The 20,197-nt window shown below is 42.7% G+C and overlaps 1 protein-coding gene across 2 annotated transcripts in view; it reads left to right on the forward strand.

Moving 5' to 3' along the window:
• Dock1 (dedicator of cytokinesis 1) overlaps positions 1–20,197 on the forward strand; it is a 503,376-nt gene that overhangs the window by 176,651 nt on the left and 306,528 nt on the right. For both annotated transcript variants that reach the window (XM_013347890.2, XM_005351416.3), the window contains exon 25: positions 2,003–2,109. In XM_013347890.2, the coding sequence (XP_013203344.1) occupies positions 2,003–2,109 (107 nt within the window). The remainder of the gene's footprint in view (positions 1–2,002; positions 2,110–20,197) is intronic.

Consider the following 20,197-nt stretch of genomic DNA (forward strand, 5'->3'; position numbering starts at 1 on the left):
CTCTCTCTCTCTCTCTCTCTCTCTTTCATTTCTTATATGGGACCTTTCTTCTCTTGGTAGCACTGCTTTATTATACCATGGCACTTTCTCTCCCTGAATCCTCCTGAATCAGTCCTAAGTATTGGGCTCTGAGCCACAGGCATCAGGGTCAAAGTTGCCATCTGCTATGGTGATGATGATGGTGGTGGTCAGAAGTTGCTGTGTATGATGATGACAATGAGGAGGAGGATTATGATGACGGTGATGATGAACCCTCTGAGGAGATTGTCACTGGTCATTCAGAGTGGAATATTAGTCTCGGGACCAGATTTCCCTTCTTGGTATATGCCCCCTTTCAGTGTTCTATGCTCTGTAATCTGCGGATTGCATGGCTTTCTGTCAAGTGCTTTGATGGGCATTTTGCCTTTGATCCCACGTGTGAGCGCAGCAGCCCAGTACATCTCTGCTTTATGTTTGTTTGAGGTTTGACACAATGAACTATGCACAGGAAATGGCACCATTTCTGCTAACCAGACCCTCCAAATATCCATGAGAGGACATTTGTCCCTGAGGGACCATTTTTCCTTCACTTTATATCCACCCGAAGCCATTAATGTCTTGAAATTGAAGGACAAGGGGTTCCTGGACAACACTCTCTATGATTTGCCTGAGATTTAGAGTCCATCAGGGACACACTTATTTTCTGCTTCCAGGACCCTGACAGTTGGGTTCTAGCTTAGCAGGCTCCTTATGATGAAAGAGAAACCTTTGTGACCCAGGTTTGTCCAGTCTCCAAAGTCCTTTTCTTGGAGGGTGGTTTTTAAGGGTGGCCCCTGTACCAGCAGCACCCATGGCCCCTGTACTTGGCCCTGAGCTCTTCCTGAATCTTCTTAGTTAGACATGGCTACCTAGTGCCTGGCTTCCATTAGCCCTCAAGGGATTCCAATAGATATTTGTGATGCCCAGGGGTGGAGACAGCGAGAGGAAATGGAGAAGCTTGTCTGGTAGAATCCAGAACCATAGCCAGGCCTGTCCTTGTGAGCCAGTGGAGGGACATCATTCCTGCTTGTGATGGACAGTTTTACCATTTGCTTGGAGCTCTGAGGAAGACCTGTTTCCCCTGGCTCACCTCCCTTCATCCTCTGCTCAGTGCCTACACGTGCCTCATTATTAATGTGTTCTATACCAATTTTACAAACGATACTAAAATCACACACACGCATGCTTCAGGTAAGCATTGTTTCTTCACGGTCAGATTCTGAAATTAAGGTATTTTGTTTTCTTGATCTAATATCTTCTTCTCCACAGCAATTAGGAGTCACTTTCATGGCATACCATCCTGTGCTGGCCCATCATTTATTTTGGCTACAACATACACCTGCTAGGTTCTCTTTCATACAGAGTAGACCTCATACAGTCAGTCAGTCAGACTCTGTGACAATGTAGAGCACTGGCTTGATATGACCCTAGATTAGTTTGTCCTTGGTAACTAAGCTGGCTAGTGGCTCAGAATCAGTCTTTTTGATTACAGAGAACATGCCCCTAACTGATTGTGTCCAGGTTTTCACCATTGTCGAATATGCTAAGATATTTGGGCAGTTTCTTTTTTTCTGAGTAGTATAAATAATGCCACTTTAAGTCATATACAAGTTTTGTATATATGTGTACATTGTACATTATATAATATACAACATATGGTAATGTGTTTTTACATTTTCAGGAAATTCTCAAGTGACCATACCCCTTTCCTTTCCTACCAATATAGCCTGAAGGATCTAATTTCTTTACATCCTTACCAGCACTTAGCACTGTATGTAATTTGAATAGTAGCCACCCAGGGCTTTAAAACATAGATTCCCAGGGTAAGATTCAGGCCTAGATTTTGTTAAGGCCTTTGTCAAGCTTGGTCTTGACATTTCGGGGCCATTCTCTACCCTGATGAATCTGCACCACCTCGGGGACAGCATGGGGTTCTGGGGCTGGTTATGCTTCTGAACCATGTCACTTGCATTTCTCCTCATAGCAAAATGTTCACGGAATTCATCCTGAATGTTCCTGCGGGCTTGCTGACTGTCCAGAAGCTCTACTGCTTGATTGAGATTGTTCACAGTGACCTCTTCACTCAGCACGGTGAGTGGATCCCTGGGAATTCGGAAATCGTCTGGTTGTTCAGGCAGTTCTCTTAGTCAGCCCTAAGGAAGAGAGGTGGCTTGCAATTAAAAGAGCTCAGTCGTTCACTCTAGGCAGAGCTCAGCCCTTTCGAGAGAATGGCAAGTGTCGCACCAGCTAGGTAATAGGACGTTGAGAGTGGAGGTGAAAACGAGTTGTAATTTGGGAGCACATCAGAGCCCTGTACAATCAGCATACATTGTAGCTCTTAAAATGTGCGATTGTCTGTCCTGGGGAGGCAATCACTTAACATCCTTGAGATGATTGCAAGGGGGAAAAATATCTAGTTTTCTTTAAATTTAGAAGTAATGGCTCTATCCTATCCTAACTTCTGGTTTTTGACAGGGTTTCCTCAAATTCTGATCAGAGTCAGTAGGGCCCTAAAGACGCCGGCGTCCCAAGGAACCCTCTATTCCTCTTCATTAGCTTCTCCATCCTTTTGGCTAATCATTTTCTATTTGGACAGATTGAATTAATATTTTACACCTGCCAAGCAATTTTATTGAAAGCTCAGAACCTTTGCATAATCTCTAACCGCCCTCATTTATGGGAGCCGACTTGAGGTCTACTGGGTGACAGCCTGCCTGTGTAACACAGATTTATTCTCTTCTGTTTGTGACCAGGCGTTTGGGGGCTCCATTCTTTTCCTATCTCCCCAGGCACAGCGCTGTTTCTTCTTCTCCTTGGGCTCTGTTGGGGATGGAGCAGCTCTGGAAGGGAAGTACCCTCTGAGTTTGTCCTGCTGAACCCAACCAGGAGCTCAGTGCTCCTGTCTCAGCCCCTGTGCTGCTGTGTGCCTTGGCTGGTTTTAGTTGTCTTTTCTGATTTCACTCTTAAGAATGCACTGGAATGTGTACTTGTATGGAGGGGGAAAAGAGTGTTGATCCTTTATCAGGGTGGGAGTTCTCCACCCTCTCTCCCCTAAAAGGTGAGACCAAATGTGGGTGGCTTTCTGAAGCGCCTTCCCTCTCGCTCCTCTCTGGGGTGGAATCCCTTAGTTTTATTTATAAAGTCCCTATTGTCTAAAACTGGAATCACATGCTGTCAATTGAGCTCTTAGTTCTGTTTCCCATCATCCAGGCTTTTAGTCAAGGTCTGGGTCTTGAATGGTGTGATTGCCCAGGTGTCTTCAAAAGCTATTAGATACCATGGGCCCATAGAAAGCTGCTTAGAAGGTTGGGGACCTTGCAAGCAGGTGTCGTGGTGACGACTACTGAAGCCAGAACAAATACGTCCCTGTCCCAATTTATATTTAAGTCCTATTAGGTTCATTATTGGTGAAATGTGCCAACACCTTCCCCATATATATCTGCATTCTCCCTTCATTAGCCCCAAGCTCCGACATATTCCACCCACAGTCCTCTGCCCCTCCCACCACTCCCACAGGCACCTGGCGCCCCTCCTTTTCTTGTTGCTGAGATAAAACGCCTTAACCAAAGCAACATAGATGAGAAAGCGTTCATCTTAATGATGGTTCAAGGTTCCAGTCCTCTCTGGTGGAGAGCTTGACGCAACTGGTGATGTTGTATCCATAGTGAGGAAGCAGAGATGAACGAGTTCTGGGACACAGCTCATTTCTTTCCCTTCGTGTAACCTAGGACAAGTCCAGAGAACGGGGTGTGGGTTTTTCCATCTCATTTAACCCAATCAACATAGTCCCCTCATAGGTGGCTTTAATTCTTGTCTCCCAGGTGATTTTAGGTCCTGAATTTGATAGTTAACACTTGCCATCAGACCCCTCAAGCCCTATGCCGCCCTGCCCCCCATCCTTCTAGGTCTCCTTTTCTATTCCTAGCATATACCACCCCACTCACACAGCACGGCTTCCCCAGGCATCAGCAATGCCATCAGCGATATCTTCACTGAGTGAATTTGTGTTCTCGACCGAACAGAGGTAGCCTCCCCGTTCTTGTCTGGATTATGTAACTTATCTGGGGATTTTAGGAATACTGCAGTAGGACTGTACGCCCACTATAAGTGGTGTAAGTGTTCAAAGAGGTAAATGCTTGAACATAAACACCAAGAAAATCACAGGAGGTATTTGGAAAAAAAATATTGCCCCTGGCTACAGTGAGTTGTACTAGTGGCTTCTCTGCTGGCTTTGACAAGTGTGGAGATATGTTTGGGGAAGGACTTCTGTGTGAAGGTGTGCTGGCCTCTGTGCAGGCTCCTGGAAGGTTCCATCACAGTCAGCATAAGGCAGTCTCATCCATAAATACCTCCTTCCTTCCTTTCTGGTTTTATTTTCTTGTTTTTGGATCGAATTGACAGTTGATTCTATTTTGATTCTAAAAATGTTCACCTCCTTCTGGCTTTTTTTTTCCTTCTAGAAATATTGTTGATCAATGTATTTAGAATCTGGCTATCTGTCACTGCTGGGGTGGACATCTCAACCATATCAAGGCAAAAGTGACTGGTGATGTACAGTCAGGGTCATACTCCTATCAGCCACACTTGAGCAAGACAGAAGCTTAGGTGCCAGTCTCAGTTGCGCCTTCCTTGGGATCCTTGGTTAAGTTCGGCCTGCCTATCCTGCAGGTGCTAGAGCATGGGGAATGGGCTGGGTTGTCCTTTTAGGTGATTCTACAGCTTGGTGTCACACAGCAGGTTCAGAGTTAGTAGGAAATACAAAACAACATCCACCTGAACAAAGCAAATCCCACTTTTCGTGGCAGTTTGAACTTGGAAGCATGATGTCTGTCTTTCAGATTATACTAATTTTAACCAAAGATGGTCAAAGCAAAACTAGCCCCAAATTATATAGCTTATCGTTCCTGGGAAGTTCTGTTAGGAGCCCTCCCACCCCTGCCCTGCAGGTTCAGAGATGAATCAAAACTATGGGTGAAAAAAGACATAATAATCGTAGTTTAAAGTTTGATGAGAGTTTGGCAATTGACATGGTTTAGTTATTTTTATTGCACATATCATACATATCATTTTAAGATAATGGTCATGACTGACAGCCTCACACCAGGACTTTCAGGCTTTTATAAATCTTATATGATCTTTAGAACATTTGCATTAAAAATAAATATCAAGCATCTTGGAAAAGTAATAGTCGTTTATTTAGCCAGAGTTCTAAAATAATCACTCAAAAGACTTTAAAAGAAATATATAGTTATTAAGCCTCCACTTTTGCCCATGCCTATCATCCTAGCCCTCTGGAGGCTGAGGCAGAAGGACTGACACCCACATCCAGACATCTGCATTCTAGGCCAGTCTGGATTACAGTGAGTGGGATGACGTCCACATAAACAACCAAACACCAAACAGAGCCAGCCAGCCAACCAGCCATACACACAGAACAACACAGCAGCAGCAAAGGCCACTTACAGACGCTCTTAAGATTCCATGTTTTAGCCTGACGGTGGTGGCACACACCTTTAATCTTAAGCCTCTGGAGCCAGAGACAGGAGGATCTCTGTGAGTTCCAGACTAGCCCAGTCTACAAAGTGAGTTCCAGGACAGCCAGGATTGTTACACAGAGAAACCCCCTGTGTTCCGGGGCTGGAGGTGGTGGATCGGAGTTCATGTTTTAATCAAAAGTATAATAGAGATACTGGAAATCATCTTTATAAAACAAAAAACTTTGGGCAGATCTGTATCAAGGAAGCTTGTTGGTTTAAATACTCAGAACTGAATTTTCTTTTAAATGTTAGTTTGTCAATGTGTAATTTTTAAAATGATTTTATGTGTGGTTTAAATAAATTAGTTACCTAGATGTCACCAAAAATTTTTTTTTATACAATTCACTTTTCACAAATTAAGATTTCCTTAGACTTTTTGTGTTCTTTTTTCCTTTTTTGAGGCAGGGTCTCTGTGTGTAGGCCTGAATGTCTTGGCATTCCCTATGAAGACCAGGCTGTAATGGAACTCAGAGATCCTTTTGCCTCTGCCTCCTGAATGCTGGGAGTAAAGGTGTGCGCCACCACCACTTGACCTTCCGTAGACTTTCTGCAGTTTGAATAAATCCTTTTTACCATCTTTTTTTTTCTCCCTATGTAGAGCAGTCCAGCCTTTCTCCTTTTGTAGAAAAAGGTTTAAATTTTCACTAAAAAATCTTTTTCATCCAAAAAAATCTTTTCATCTCTTTGAACCAAAATATATTATTTTACTTGTAGGTCTAACTTTCTTTGCTTCTATCTCAAAAATTCCTGTTTTCCTTTCTTAAATTTATAAATTATAGTATTCCTCAAAATGTTCAGATTTATATAAAAATTGTCCCTTTCTCAGTAGTTAAAATATGCCTCTTTTGTATTCTTTTATATGTAGTTACATATGTGAACCAGAATTTTTCCACTCTTCATAACCTATAGTGATGGGGGAGAGTCTTCTGTTTTGTGTTAATTTCATTGGTTAAATAAAGAGACTGCTTTGGCCCTTTAATAGGACATAAAATTAGGTAGGCGGAGTAAACAGAACAGAATGCTGGGAGAAAGAAGCCCAGTCAAGGAGTCGCCATGATTCTCCCACTCCAGACAGACACAGGTTAAGATCTTCCCTGGTAAGCCAGCTCGTGGGGGTACACAGATTATTAGAAATGGGTTAGATTAATATGTAAGAGCTAACCAATAAGAGGCTGGAACTAATGGGCCAAGCAGTGCTTAAATGAATACAGTTTGTATGTTGTTATTTCGGGGCATAAGCTAGCCATGTGGGCGGCTGGGTGCCAGGGACGCAGCCCGAAGCTCCCTATTATAACACTATAGCAAGAAGTTAGACAGAAAAATTGATTTTCTTATGCCCCTAACTTATAAAAACGTATTTGTTAATGAACCCAATGTTTTAGTTTCTTTTCTGTTGCCGTGGTACAATACTCTGAGTAAGCCAGCTTAAGGAGAAAAGATTTGTTGAGCTCAGGAATCCAGGTTATGGTCCCTCATGGTAGGGAATTTGGGACATTGGGAGTTTGAAGGAGCTGACTGCATCTCATCCACAGCCAGTAGAAAAGTTTAGTGAACGCGAGCGAGAGAGCTCAGCTCCTTGTCTCCACTCTCACACTCTTGTTCCTGCCCATATCGATTAATGTAATCAAGAAAACATTCTAGAAGAGGACTGGACACTGATATCTTCTCTTCTGTGTATTTTTTCCTCCATCACACTTATACTTGTGCCTTTTGGTTTCTAAGACAGGGTCTTAATGCATCCCAGGCTGGCCTTGAAGTCAGTTTCCGTGCTGGGACTGTGGGCTTGAAGCATTGTCCTTGGTCTGTTTATGACCATAAACCTTGAACAGAGGTCAACATAACCCTGCCTGGCCATTAAAGTGTGCTTGCGAATAGTCCAGAAGAAAACTTTATTTTTAACTTACCAACAATTTGGTAAGGCAGAGAAATACAGAAAACAACACACCGTTTATAGATTTGAGTCTGCGTTATATTAATGGATATAATATGGAACTAGGTTGGCCCATTATATGGTTGAATTTAGAGACTTTCGCTGGCTGTCTCGGAACAGCATTATCTGGTCAGGCTGACCCCAGAATAACTTGGATTATAAAGGATCTTTTCTCAGCAACCCTTTCCTTACTCTTCACTCTTGCAGTCTCAGAGTTCAAGAACCTGTATTTTACTTAGGACTAACTGAAATAAAAAAAAAAGTTTCAGGCAACATTGAATAATAAAATTATTTCGCCAGATGTGTGGCATGCTTCTGTAATTCGTATCACTTGGCAGGTAGAGGAAGTTGCACTATGAGTTCAAGGTTATTCTTAGCTACATAGCGAGTTTTAGCCCTTGTTGGCTATGTGAGAGACTTTGCAAACAAATGAATACACAGAAATTTATAGAAAGTAGATAAAAGTCAACATGCACACGTATGAAAGAACCATAATTGAAAATTGGCAGGGGAAACAGAAAGATGGACACATTTTAAATCCTTCATGAATGAATCCTGAAATCACAGTATAAGAAGAATCTTAGGAGGACTCGCAGGAATTTTTAAAATATGTATGTGGATCAAACAAAAATGTTATAGCACGTAGTTAACTGATTCAAGAGAATTGTTGCAGACGTGAGACCAGCTTGGGCATCACACCAAGAACCTGTCTCTAAAGAGAATCAAATATTTGGAACCAAAAGAGATTTTACCATAAAAAGGCTCTAAGGTGATACGTTAAGCTCAGTTATGTTAAAAAGGGAAGGAGAAATCCCTGCTGGACTACAGTGTGCAGGGGCCATGGGAACCTATTCCAAACTATTCCCAGGAATTCTGGGTCTGTATTAGTAGGTTTGGACTAAATTCTGCCCAAAGCTGTTGCCAGGTGAATTACTTTGACCCACCTTTGCTCACGGGTCTTTGTATATTTGCAGTAGCCTCTTCAAAGTGTTTTGTGATAGTTAACATCAGACAGTCAACGTGTGCGTGGGTAAGTGTGTGTGTGTGTGTGTGTGTGTGTGTGTGTGTGTGTGTGTGTGTGTGCAGGTATATATGTTCATGTCTACGAATGTCTGTGGAGACCATAGGTCAACCTCAGATGCTATTTCTTATGATACTGTCTACTTTGTCTTTTTAAGCAGATTTTCTTGCTGGCCTAGATCTTGCTGATCTGTCTAGATTGGCTGGTTAGCAGGCCCTAGGGATCCACCCTTCCCTACCACTGCCAGGCTAAAATACCATGATCCTATATGCGGGTTTTTAGTGTGGGTTTTGGAGTATTTCACCCAGGTCTTCATGCTTGTATAGCAAGTTTTTTTGCTTCATGGGCTATCTCCCAGCCACAGGTATCGAGCAACCATGCCTAAAATCCCTTCCTTCATACCCTCCTGGCTTCATTTGTTTTCTTCGGGTTTTCATCGACGTGAACATTTCCATTCTGCTTCCCACAGCTCCTGTTTTCCACACAACCCGTGAGTGTCAAAGGTCAATGAATGAGGAGCACTCTGTAAATTACCAGTGAACTGTCCTCGACCTTCCCTGAGTGTCAGTGGGAGGAAGACCTTATTTACATGTCTTTTGAGATTTTTATTGCAAAATTTGTGCATGCAAATGTGGCTCGAGCTGAATAAGTGCCTAAACATGCAATCTTCAGTGCAAAATATTTAAAGCAGAATTTCTCCTGGGGATATGTTTCAGGGGAAACCCTCCACCTCTCTGAAACTTAGTCTCTTTCTTCAGGTACTAGGAAGTTTGAATAGGACGCTGCCGCTCATGGCTGCTGCTCATCTCAGCCTGGCTGTTGGCTGTTGGCTTACTACATGTCTTCCATTTGGCTGCACTATTTCTTTCCGCTCTGGTTTTTAGACACTGTCTTGAGTCCACTTTGAACCAAGCAACATATAAATAAATTCACAATGAGTTAATATTATTACCCTTTCAAATAATCCATCTTTTAAAGTATAATTTCATAATTTGACTCTGTCTCTCTCTGTTTCTCTCTGTGTGTTTCTCTGTCTCTCTCTGTCTGTGTGTGTGCATGTGAATCTGTATATATGAGTGTAAAGGCCAGGCATCAACATTAGATGCCTCCCTCCATCACCCTCAACCTTGTTTTTTGAGGCAGTCAGTCTCTCACTGAACTTGGAACTTGTTTCTTCCATTATATTGTTCACTGACCCCCCCAGGTAGCTTCCTGCCTCTGTTTTCCCAGTTCTGGGATTGGCAGGTTAGGTATATGTGACCATGACCAGTGTTTTATGTGGGTGCTGGATCCTCACACCGGCAAAGCAGTCACTTTACTGAATGATCCACCTCTCCAGCCCTGTCCGTAACAGAACATTGATGTCCGTAGCAAGTTGTACCCAGTCTGATAATGACATGTGTCAAGAATGTAAAATCCAAAATGATCATAGGCCAAGACAACATCAGTCTGGACCTTCTCATTTTACAGCCAATCAGCATCTGTCATCTGTGTTGTAATAAACTTCTTGAATGTGTCCTGAACTTGGAGTGGCTGCCTCCAAGCCTTTTAGAATGCTTTGAGTAATATGAAAATCCCCCTGTGTATAGACTTTGGGTTGGGTTTGGGATAACAAAGAAGGCGTCTTTCTCATTTGCTGGCTCTGACCTTTTCCTGAGCAGCCAACTGCTATCTTCTCTTCCTGTCAGGAAAGATGAACAGCTGAAATCCTCTGGTTGGTCTATTCTCACAAAGATGCCATTACTTTTATAAAGTAGTCCATGCCACATTTGTATCAATATTTAAATTCAAGTCATTTTCAGATGAGATATGGGAGCTGTGGTTTTCGTTCTCTCTTGTCTTTCTTGGGTCCTGCTCCTTAGACCTTTGTAGAAGTTGGCTTTGCTGTCTGTGCTATGGAATGTTTACATTGTTGTGGACTGCTGTGTTTGCTGTGCTCCTGGTGCACTAGGGATGGAATCCTTGGGGTCAGTGAGAGCTCCAGGGCTACGTATCAGCCTCTGTTGCCTCACACCATGAAATAAATTGTCTCCAGGTCTCAACGTAGCTGAGAACAAGAAAATTATTTAGTTTAGGCGTTAATAAGGATTGTTCTTTGGGAAAAAGGATGTGTTTCAGGTTTCTCGGAATGGTGGCCATATTTATAGATTTTACACTTTCCAGGGGTTGCAGATTATCTCTTGCTAGTCAGGAATTGGATTCGGTGCTAGTTTCAGCTAAGTTATTTTATGCGAAATATATGAGCACTGTCTCATTGTCTGGGGTCTTTGAGGGCAAGGAACATGCTTGTGCAGGTAGTCAGTGGGTTGTGTTTCCAGGAGTTTGAGTTTGGCCCATTGCTATGGTCACTATGCATGTGGGTGATAACTGGACAGTACATAGCAACAAGAATCCTGCCTCACCTCCGGGAGTTCTGCACTCTGATTACACTGGACTCTGGTTCCTGTGGGCTCAGGCTGGTGGCACACTGGCTGTTTCTGATTTCTCTCATCACTTTTCCCATTTGCAGACAGGGAGAGAGAAGATGTACTCAGCGGGGGTTTATTGGGCTACAAGAGGAAACGGGTCATTTGGCACAGAAAGTTCGTGCTTGACCCCAGCCTCTATGAAACTGCCTCACCCGAGGACAGTGTCAACTTCCCTCTGCTCAGAGGCTAGCCTTCTTCTCTATTGTATTCTATTCTGGTTTTAGGATTGCATGGTGTCCAGCCACAGGGGGGAGGATGGATCTGCCTATGTTCATCTGGAATAAAGGGAGGACATTACCAGAATATAGAAGAGTGGAGAGAAAGCTAGAATATATACACATATACTCCCATTACACAACAATAATCAGACTCTGAAGTGAATCCAAGTCTCTGCAATTGCATAGGTAGCAGTTCCTCAGTGCATGACAGTGTTCCTGACTGAGGCTAGATCCCAGTCCCTGTGCTGCTATCCCCCATCCATCCTCATCCATCTGCCTCCGATGTCCTGTTTTTGCTCCTCTGCTGAGGTGAAGGGCTTCGGGCTCATTGGCATGCTGTGCATGAGAACCACTGAATGGGTGGTAATGGCTTCCGAGCCTGGGCTCCGATGTGACTTGCCTACTTGAAAGCTGGCTAAACAGATTATGTGCCGTGCAGAATGATGACTCTTGGATATCATCTGTGGTGTGGAGCGAGCAGATTCTCAAAGCAAGATACAAAGAGAAGGAAGGTTGACATCTCATAATTTGTGCATTTGTCGCTTTGTTTCCATGTGATTATGTTGTTGCCCACTTATCTGACGAAAGCTGGGGAAATTAAAGCTTAAATCCTGTTATAGAGATGAAAAGTTGTGGGGTAATTAAATTAAGCACGAGAACACCGAGTATAGGATTTGGGCCCACAAAATTGTTTTACCTCTATGGCATGGAAATTGGGGTAAATTGAGTCCTACCTGACCATCATCACCTTGTAGGCTAGTCACAAGAAGTCCCTTTGCTTATAGGAGACCTTTGAGGGAAGGGGGTTTCCCTTCAGAACATTCTCCTTGTCCACATGTGCCTTCTCTTCTGGATCCTAGACCCTGGGGAAGTTTGTTCTGATTAACATGGAATAGCTTCCTTGTTTTTCTAGACATGGTCTTTTCTTGTTCCCACCCTTACAATGGGCTAGGCGATTGACAGGTTTCCTTTCCACAGCTTGCTACGTGCTTTTCCTTGTGTGTGCTTAGTTGATTTTAGAGGGGAGTATGGGATTGGATGGTATCTGTGTAGTGTGGTAGCAAGTCTTGGTCTTGGTAGTGTTTTAATACCCTGGTGGATGATCATTTTATAGACCTGCTATTCTTTGACAGACTGTGGCTATTGCCTTCCTGGTGACTGGACTCTTTACTATGAGGAGAAGGAAGAAGGAGCCATTCTTTCAAACCCTGGCCATCTTATACTCCTTCCTTCCATGTCCTAGTCAGCTATAATTATTAATTTGATACAACCCAAAGTCAACTGAGAGAAAAGCCTTGAGTCAGGAGTTGCCTATATCAGAAAGGCCTGTGGTTCTGTTAATGGAGGGTTATCACCTTTAGTAATTGAATCGGGAGTGTCCAGTTTGCTGTGGCCAGCACGGGCTTTCTAAGAATGCTAGCTAAGTGTGAGTGGAGAAATAAACCTGAGTAAGAGCCAGTTAACAAGCAGCATCCTCTGGTCCCTGATGTATTCCCTGGACTATAAATGTGTTCCTGGTCAGAAGTGATGCTAAGTGGAATAGCATGCCATCCTATCTTCAGGGGCCTCCTTTCTGTCCCTGCCCTGATAGGCCCCAATGATGGGCTGTGGCCTGTAAGTAGAGGAAGGTAAGCCCTTTCCTCTCCAAGTTGTTTGTTGTCAAGTGTCTTTTATCAGAGGCACTTTGATCAAACGAAGGGCAGACCCCTTTTCCAGCAGGGCTCACCTGCCCTGTGGAAACTCATTTATCCTCAGTTTTGAATAATAGGAAGCCTCTTTAAAATTCAGGGCGAAGGACTTTAAATGATGTGTTTCATTCTTCTTTCCAAGGTGAATAATTCTCCCAGTGATCAAACGGAGTAAAACTCTTTGCTAATGGCAGGAACATTAGTTACAGCAGCCTTTCTAAGGCCTTGGGCGATGCCCATGCACCTCTCAGGATTTTGGTATTAGGAAGTACTGAAGCCACAGTTTCTTCACACTAGCCAGACCCTACGCAGAAAGCATCTCTCTATAAAAATTGCCCTGTTCATCAATTTCTGTTTCTTTAGCTCATACACATGAGAAGCTGTTTCATGCAGAACTGTAATAAAATATGTTGTTTTAATGCTTTGATCCATCAACAAATCAAAACAATATTTCTTGAGTTTTTCTACTGTGAAAAACCAGATCTTAAACCCCAAGCTATTCTCAAGTAGTTTTGTTAACTTGATAGATGTTATGCACAGAGGAAAAATTGGGGTTGGGGCTAATTTTGCCACAGTCACTTAATGTCCCACTCATACGGCATTCTGGAACTCTTTAATTAGATAACTGTGCTGATGACTGCTAATGAATGCTGCCAGCTGCGAACCCTGAAGACTAACTCTTTTAAATAATGCTGTATTCCATCGCTTTCTCTCCCATGTTGTGTGCCCCCCCACCACAATGCCTCAAGGAAACGTTAAGTCTTGATCTGTTATGTAGTACCTTTTTCTTCCCTCATTCTGTAGGTCTCTCCTGTCTTTCATTTTACGTGTTTGTCCAGAGGCCACTTGTTAACACTTTTAGAAATAGCTTACTGAATACAGGAGTTTCTTAATTATGCCATTTTAGGTCAGCCATCATTTATTGATCACCTACCAAGTGCTCAGGATTTTTGGTTAGCCAGTTTGAGCCCTCTGAGAGCCTTCAGCATCATCCACATAAAAATGTAGAACCGGAAAAGACTAATTGACTCCATTTACAGAGGAGGGCATGAGGGTTAAATAAGAAACCTTGTCTGTAAGCAAACGCCTAGGCAGGGAGCTGTCCACCACCATGGTGCTGATTAAGGCTCCAACTTGTTTCAGATCCATCATCCCTACTCCTTATACTGTTTCATGCCCACTGCATGAGTAATTCTCTCTGAAAGCTGAATTTACTTCAATGCTATGCGGAGCAAGGAAAAATAGTACAAACAAATCGATAAATGAACACGTCTGTAAATTAAGCGTAAATAAATCATACGGTGTTGTTCTCATGTTCATGGGGTTTTGATAGTTTTTCTCTTCTCTTTCTGTGGGGTGGCTGTAGGAGGGTTGTAGTTTGTGATCAGATTGCTAGAACTAACAGTACCTTATGGTGTTACTCATCTAAATATTAGCTACTGTTGACTCTACTTTGAGCTCACCTCGGAGCAGGCTTCTGTTTTTGCTGTTTAGTGCTGATATAAAAAGGACAGTCTAAGAAGAGGCTGTCCCCATTTGTCTCATACCTAATCATGCTGTCACCAGGTACCTGAAAAGCTAATTCCTCAGCTCTACAGCTCTTCATTCTTTCTAGGTCCCGAGAGTTTAGTGGTCACTATATAAAATGATGTCCTTGACAGGGAAAAGCCCAAATCTGCATCTGCCAGGATTTTTTGCCATAAGTTTAGCCGGCCACAGCAACTGTGCAAATCTACCTTCAATGGCACAGACCATCCTGCCTTCACCCACCTGTTTTAACACATACTTCTGTTTCTGTTGAGCCACCAAGAGTGTTTAGAACCCCTGTGACCAAGTGCTGTGTCTTTGGCTGCCAACTAGATCAGCTGGCAGCACCTTCTTCCTCAGTTCCCTGGAAACCATGTATCTTGTATCTCTTTGCATCTCTTCCATGTGTTGAGATTCTCCTCCACAGCCTTTCACAATTATAGAATTCTTTGTCAAACCACCAAGCCCCGTCTATGACCTGCTTCTCTTGACTTAGATGGTAGACCGTCTTCCTTTCCTGCCATTTTATTTCAGGCTATGGTGCTTTTCATGTATTGACATGGGGCTCATTTATAGCCTTTCTGTTGGCTTTTCATTCAGTTTACCAGAGGAGATGCCATACCTTACAGAGATTCTTCTAGAACTTCACCTTTCCTGTTGTACCTTGCCAGTCTCAAAAGCCAAGAGTGTCTTCTGCCCAGTGCTCTTTTTAACATGACTTCTCCTCTCCAAGGTCTCATGCCCACACACTGGAAACATACATTTGACTAGTTTTTAAAATGTCTTTTTAATGTTTATTTATTATTCTATGTGTGTACCTACATGCATGCCAGAGTGTGCATGTCGGGGTCCGGAGGACTGCATGGGAGGATCAGTTCTCTCTTTCTACCTTGTAGGCCTTGGGGCTGGGATTCCGGTTATTCGTTTGGGTAGCAGTCAACATTGCTCACTGAGTTTTTGCTCCCCCTTGTTTGACAGTCTCCATGCTTTTCTGCTCACCCTTCCCATTTCCAGAGCCTCTCCCTTGCTCTGTCATCCTCTCAATTAAGATCCCATGACACTAGGTACCTCAAGGCTGAATCACAGATTGCCACATTTCTGATTCTTTTAGCACACAGGCAAGTGACACTGTTCTGACCAGAATACTTTACAAGGTGCGGCCCAGCTGCCAGGAGGGGAAATGCTGGGCTGGGTTCTTTTGGAGATTCAGTCCCACAGATCAGCAAACAGCGTTCCTAAAGGAAAGCTGTAGGGGCAATGGTGACTTACTGGCTATTTTTTTTTCACCTGGCAGTGCCCAGTGTCGTAATTTCTTACTTAAAAATGATTCTTGGGGAAATGGCTTTGTCCTTGACATTTATACATGCCTACATGTATGTGCACAGTCATGGGTCTTTTATAACCAAGTTCTGTGGCGTGGGAGTTCAGTGGCTAATGCTGGCTCAGCTTTTGCTTAGCCGTACAGTTGCTGACTGTGTCTGTCACCAGGTTCCTGTTCCCCACATCTGTGCAATATGGAGATCAGTAGATGGCTTCTGTGACCCCCGTCTAGCATGGATACAGTCTTGGAGCTACTTCTTAAAGTAGCTTAAAGACTCACATAGATGGAGAAAATCATCTGAGCATATTGAAACCTGGGCACAGGGTTCCTAAATGATAGGAAAACAAGATGATTGTCTATAAAAGATGAATAGCACACATTTCCCATTAATATGGCTCTTACTGTTTAATTCTCATTAAAAGTGTTATTCTGGCTTTTGGTTCTATGCAACACACACAAGGTTATTAAATGCACTTTATGGATCATTTGTTTAATGTGACCGAACTAAAAATTAAGAAGCACATTACTCAGTGTTCATAAAAATGAATGCTTTAAATGGACAAATTCATTCTCATTTTTGTGTCTTATTTTAATGTAGAGCTGTAATGGGGTTATAGACGAATATTCTGCTTGGACATTTATAAGCCGATGATGCCCGTTGAATACCTTTTATAAAGATTAATATTTTTTACTCTGTGCCCATTACCAGAGCATTAATCATCCTGGCTTTGGCCCTCATAGCTGCAGATGAGCAGATGTTAATGATTGGAGTCTGTGACCATTGCAGAACATGGTGAGGGGAGAGCGTGGCAGGGTGGGTGGTGTCATCCCCATGGCAATTTGTATGGAGTGTGGGTCTATAGCAATGCAAAAATAGGAGAGTTATGTTTCCTGTATCTATGCCTCCAGTGGGTGCTGACAGGTACCAAGATGGCCTGGGTTCTCCTGTGATGGGGTGAGTGGTCAGAGAGAGCTGTGACCTTGAAGCAGAGGAGACCTCATTCATAAAAGCAAAAAAACTACATGAACTCTTCCTCATCTGCTTCTTTACAAACTTAGTCTGTGCTTCCTGCAGGCGCAGTCTGTGAGCCTTGGGTGTCATTTTAAATTCCATAGTCCTCAGCAAATGTAGTTGGAAACAATGTAAGTCAGTCACATATTTTATCCAGAATGTCATTGCCGTGCGGATTCTATCTCAAACCCACTAATGCCACGCTTTATATTCTTTTATCCATGTTGAGTCTGAGAAGTTCATTGCGTTGTAACTTATAGCACAATTTAAATGCTAAATTCTTACTCTGTCAGAGACCCTGGATCTTTAGTTTTCATTGTATAATACAATTTATTATTCTTAACAGTTGTTTGCAGTAACTAGATTAAACACCACTTTTAAACATTTGAACTTGCAATTCATTTATTATAATTAAATCCAGTTCTATTGTTGTAAACATACACATTTAGAAGGCCCTTTGACAGGATGACCATTTAGCAATAGCAATGGAATGTTCTGTTCTAGAGTCTGTTACCACCCAGCTGTGGACTTTTGACCAGAATTACAATATTAGGCTTGCAGTTCTCTCCATTGAGAAGGCCTCAAATCCATTCAGAAAGCATTTAGTTACTTCATAACAGTGCTGCCTGGAAGACTGGGCTTGTAGCATTAAGGGCCAGCCAAAGTTACCCTAGAAATTGAAGAGATGCTACTCAGGCCTCACCTCTTACTGAGAATCTGTTGAAAAATTGTTACCTGATGAAGAAAGTCAGTCATTGTTTGAGGGTGTGGTCACTGGCAGCTGGAGAAAGTCAGTCATTCTCTGAGGGTGTGGTCACTGGCAGCTTTCCTGTACTCCATGATGCCCTACACCCATGCACATATGGGCAATGCTAACTGTTCTGAGTGTCTTTGTCACTGTTGTATTGCCTTGAAGAGATACCATGACTAGGGCAACTTTTATTTTTTTAGTTTTTCGAAACAGGGTTTCTCTGTAGCTTTGGAGCCTGTCCTGGCACTAGCTCTTGGAGACCAGGCTGGTCTTGAACTCACAGAGATCTGCCTGCCTCTGCCTCCCTAGTGCTGGGATTAAAGGTGTGTGCCACCACCGCCCGGCCTAGGGCAATTTTTATAAAATGAAGCTTTTAATTGGAGGTTTGCTTATAGTTTCAGAGGATTAGTCCATGATTATCATGGCAGGAAGCACGGTAGCAGGCTGGAAAGGGGCTGAGATCTTACATCCTGATTGGCAGGCAGGCAGAGAAAGAGGCGGAGGTGTGGTATGGGCTTTTAAAGCCTTCCAGCCCACCCCCACAACCACACCTCCTTCAACAAGGGCACTCTTCCTAATCCTTCCCAAACACTTCCACTAGCTGGGGATCTTGTCTTCAAATGTGTGCACCCACAGGGACATATATTACAAAAAGAAAAAAGATACAAAGTTTGCAAGGACAGCTGCTTTTTCTCGCTTAGTTTAGTCACAGATTGAACTAACTCTCACACTCTACTTCCTTGTGCTATGCTGCTAGCAGCAAGGCCTCGGTCTCCTTCCTTCATGGCTGACAGCCCTACTCTACTTTTTTTTTGAGAGGAAGTCTCACATAGCCCAGGCTAGCCAAGAATTTGCTATGGAACAGAGGGTGACCTTAAGCTTCTGGTTGTCCACTCTCCACTTCGCAAATGCTGGGATGACAAGCACCAACCACTATGTCTTATTTTCTTTGGTGCTAGGGCTTGAACTCAGAGCCTCTTGCATGCTAGGGAAGGCATTCTATTAGTCTGGCTGCATCCACTGCAGCCCTATTTTTGTTTTCTGTGTTTTTTTTGTTTTGTTTCATTTTCTGTGCTGTGATTGAACATGTGGCTTCATGCCTGTGTGACAAGAAATCCTTGTTTTTATTTTTATTTTTTATTAAAATTAAGTTTGTTGTGAAGGTGATGAGTTTCGCAGTGATATGGTTTTCAAGTATGCCACATGTTTCGAATGCCATTTGCTTTCCTGTTACCCTCTTTGTCTCCTCCCCTTCCTGCTAATTCTCTACCCTCTGGAAATAATCCCTATTTTAATGTCATGTGTGCATGTGTGCATCCTGATTTTGTTTCTTTACATATATGGATGAACTGAGCAGAAGCCTTTTTTAGAACCTTATGGCGTGAATAAGAGCATATCAGTCTTCTGAGCTCTAGCATTCCAGAGTTTTCCAAAGACTATGTGTCAATTATTGATTTAAAACATGTAAAAATCTGTTTTTCCTTTAATATTAGCTTTTATTTTTATTGTGCTGAAGAATGGATTCAGGCTACTTATTTTGTTTTACTGGCTTTCTGGATAGGATATTCTGTCTTTGTGAAAGAACACTGTACATGATCAGTTGGAATGTCCCTCATGTGTCAGGAGAGCTCTGCCTCAGCTTCCAGAGGTTGTAAAACCCTCTCCTGCAGGTGTGTACCTCCACCCATGATACTTTGTGAACCCTACTATGATTTAAAATTTCTTAAGAACATTTAACTTTTGTAGGTCGAAATACAGGCTAGGAAAAGTCCCATTAAATATGAAGTGTTTTTGTTTTTGGTGAACATGGTATGTGTTTATAACTCCAATATTTAGGTAACTGAGATAGGATTATGACTTGTAGTATAGCCTGGGCTACATTGACAGACCTTGTCTCATATATATATATATATATATATATATATATATATATATATATATATATATATAATTTTTGCAATATCCATTCTTTGAAAGCAGGAAGCAGATTAGCTACTTTGTGGGTGGATCCATTCTAAGGTGATCCTAAGGCATCAATTTTCCTGGTTTACATTCATTCAAGGTACCTGGCCTGATATAATACACATCACATACACAGTAATACAAATTCTAATTTTGACAGCTACCATTCATTGAGTCCTGGGAATAGTACTGGACAGTAGATCTTCTTTTCATCACATGCCCTTTAACTTCCATGCCCTCTTCATGTGCTTGCATAGTAAAGGGAGTCGGCACACATGCCTGCCCTCTCCTTCAGCTGTGTGCTCTGGTCCAGATTGGGTTGGAAACCATCCAGTAAAACCAAAACCAGATCACCAGGAAGGGGGAAGCACTCTTGCTGGGGCGTGTTTGTCCTTCAGCTCTCTGCCAAGGATGGGGCTGGGCTGCTGTGGACAGTGGGATGTTCCTCACCACTTAGCAGGTGCGAATTGCTGTGGTTCACAGAGGAAAGGAATGTGTGTGGAGGTACATACTAACCAACTGCCCTCTAAGGCAGAGAAACCTGCACACACGCATGCGCGCGCGCACACACACACACACACACATGCACAGAGACAAGCACACGTGCACACATTTATATATGCACACAAAGAGACACACACATACTCAGGTCTTGGTTTATATGCTGAGATTATTCCTGTTAAAGAAAATAAGAGACTATATGTTTGTCTTTGGATTCACCTTCTTATTTAGCTTCTCTAGGAT

The sequence above is a fragment of the Microtus ochrogaster genome, chromosome 8, assembly GCF_000317375.1.
Source record: "Microtus ochrogaster isolate Prairie Vole_2 chromosome 8, MicOch1.0, whole genome shotgun sequence".
Lineage (NCBI taxonomy): Eukaryota > Metazoa > Chordata > Mammalia > Rodentia > Cricetidae > Microtus > Microtus ochrogaster.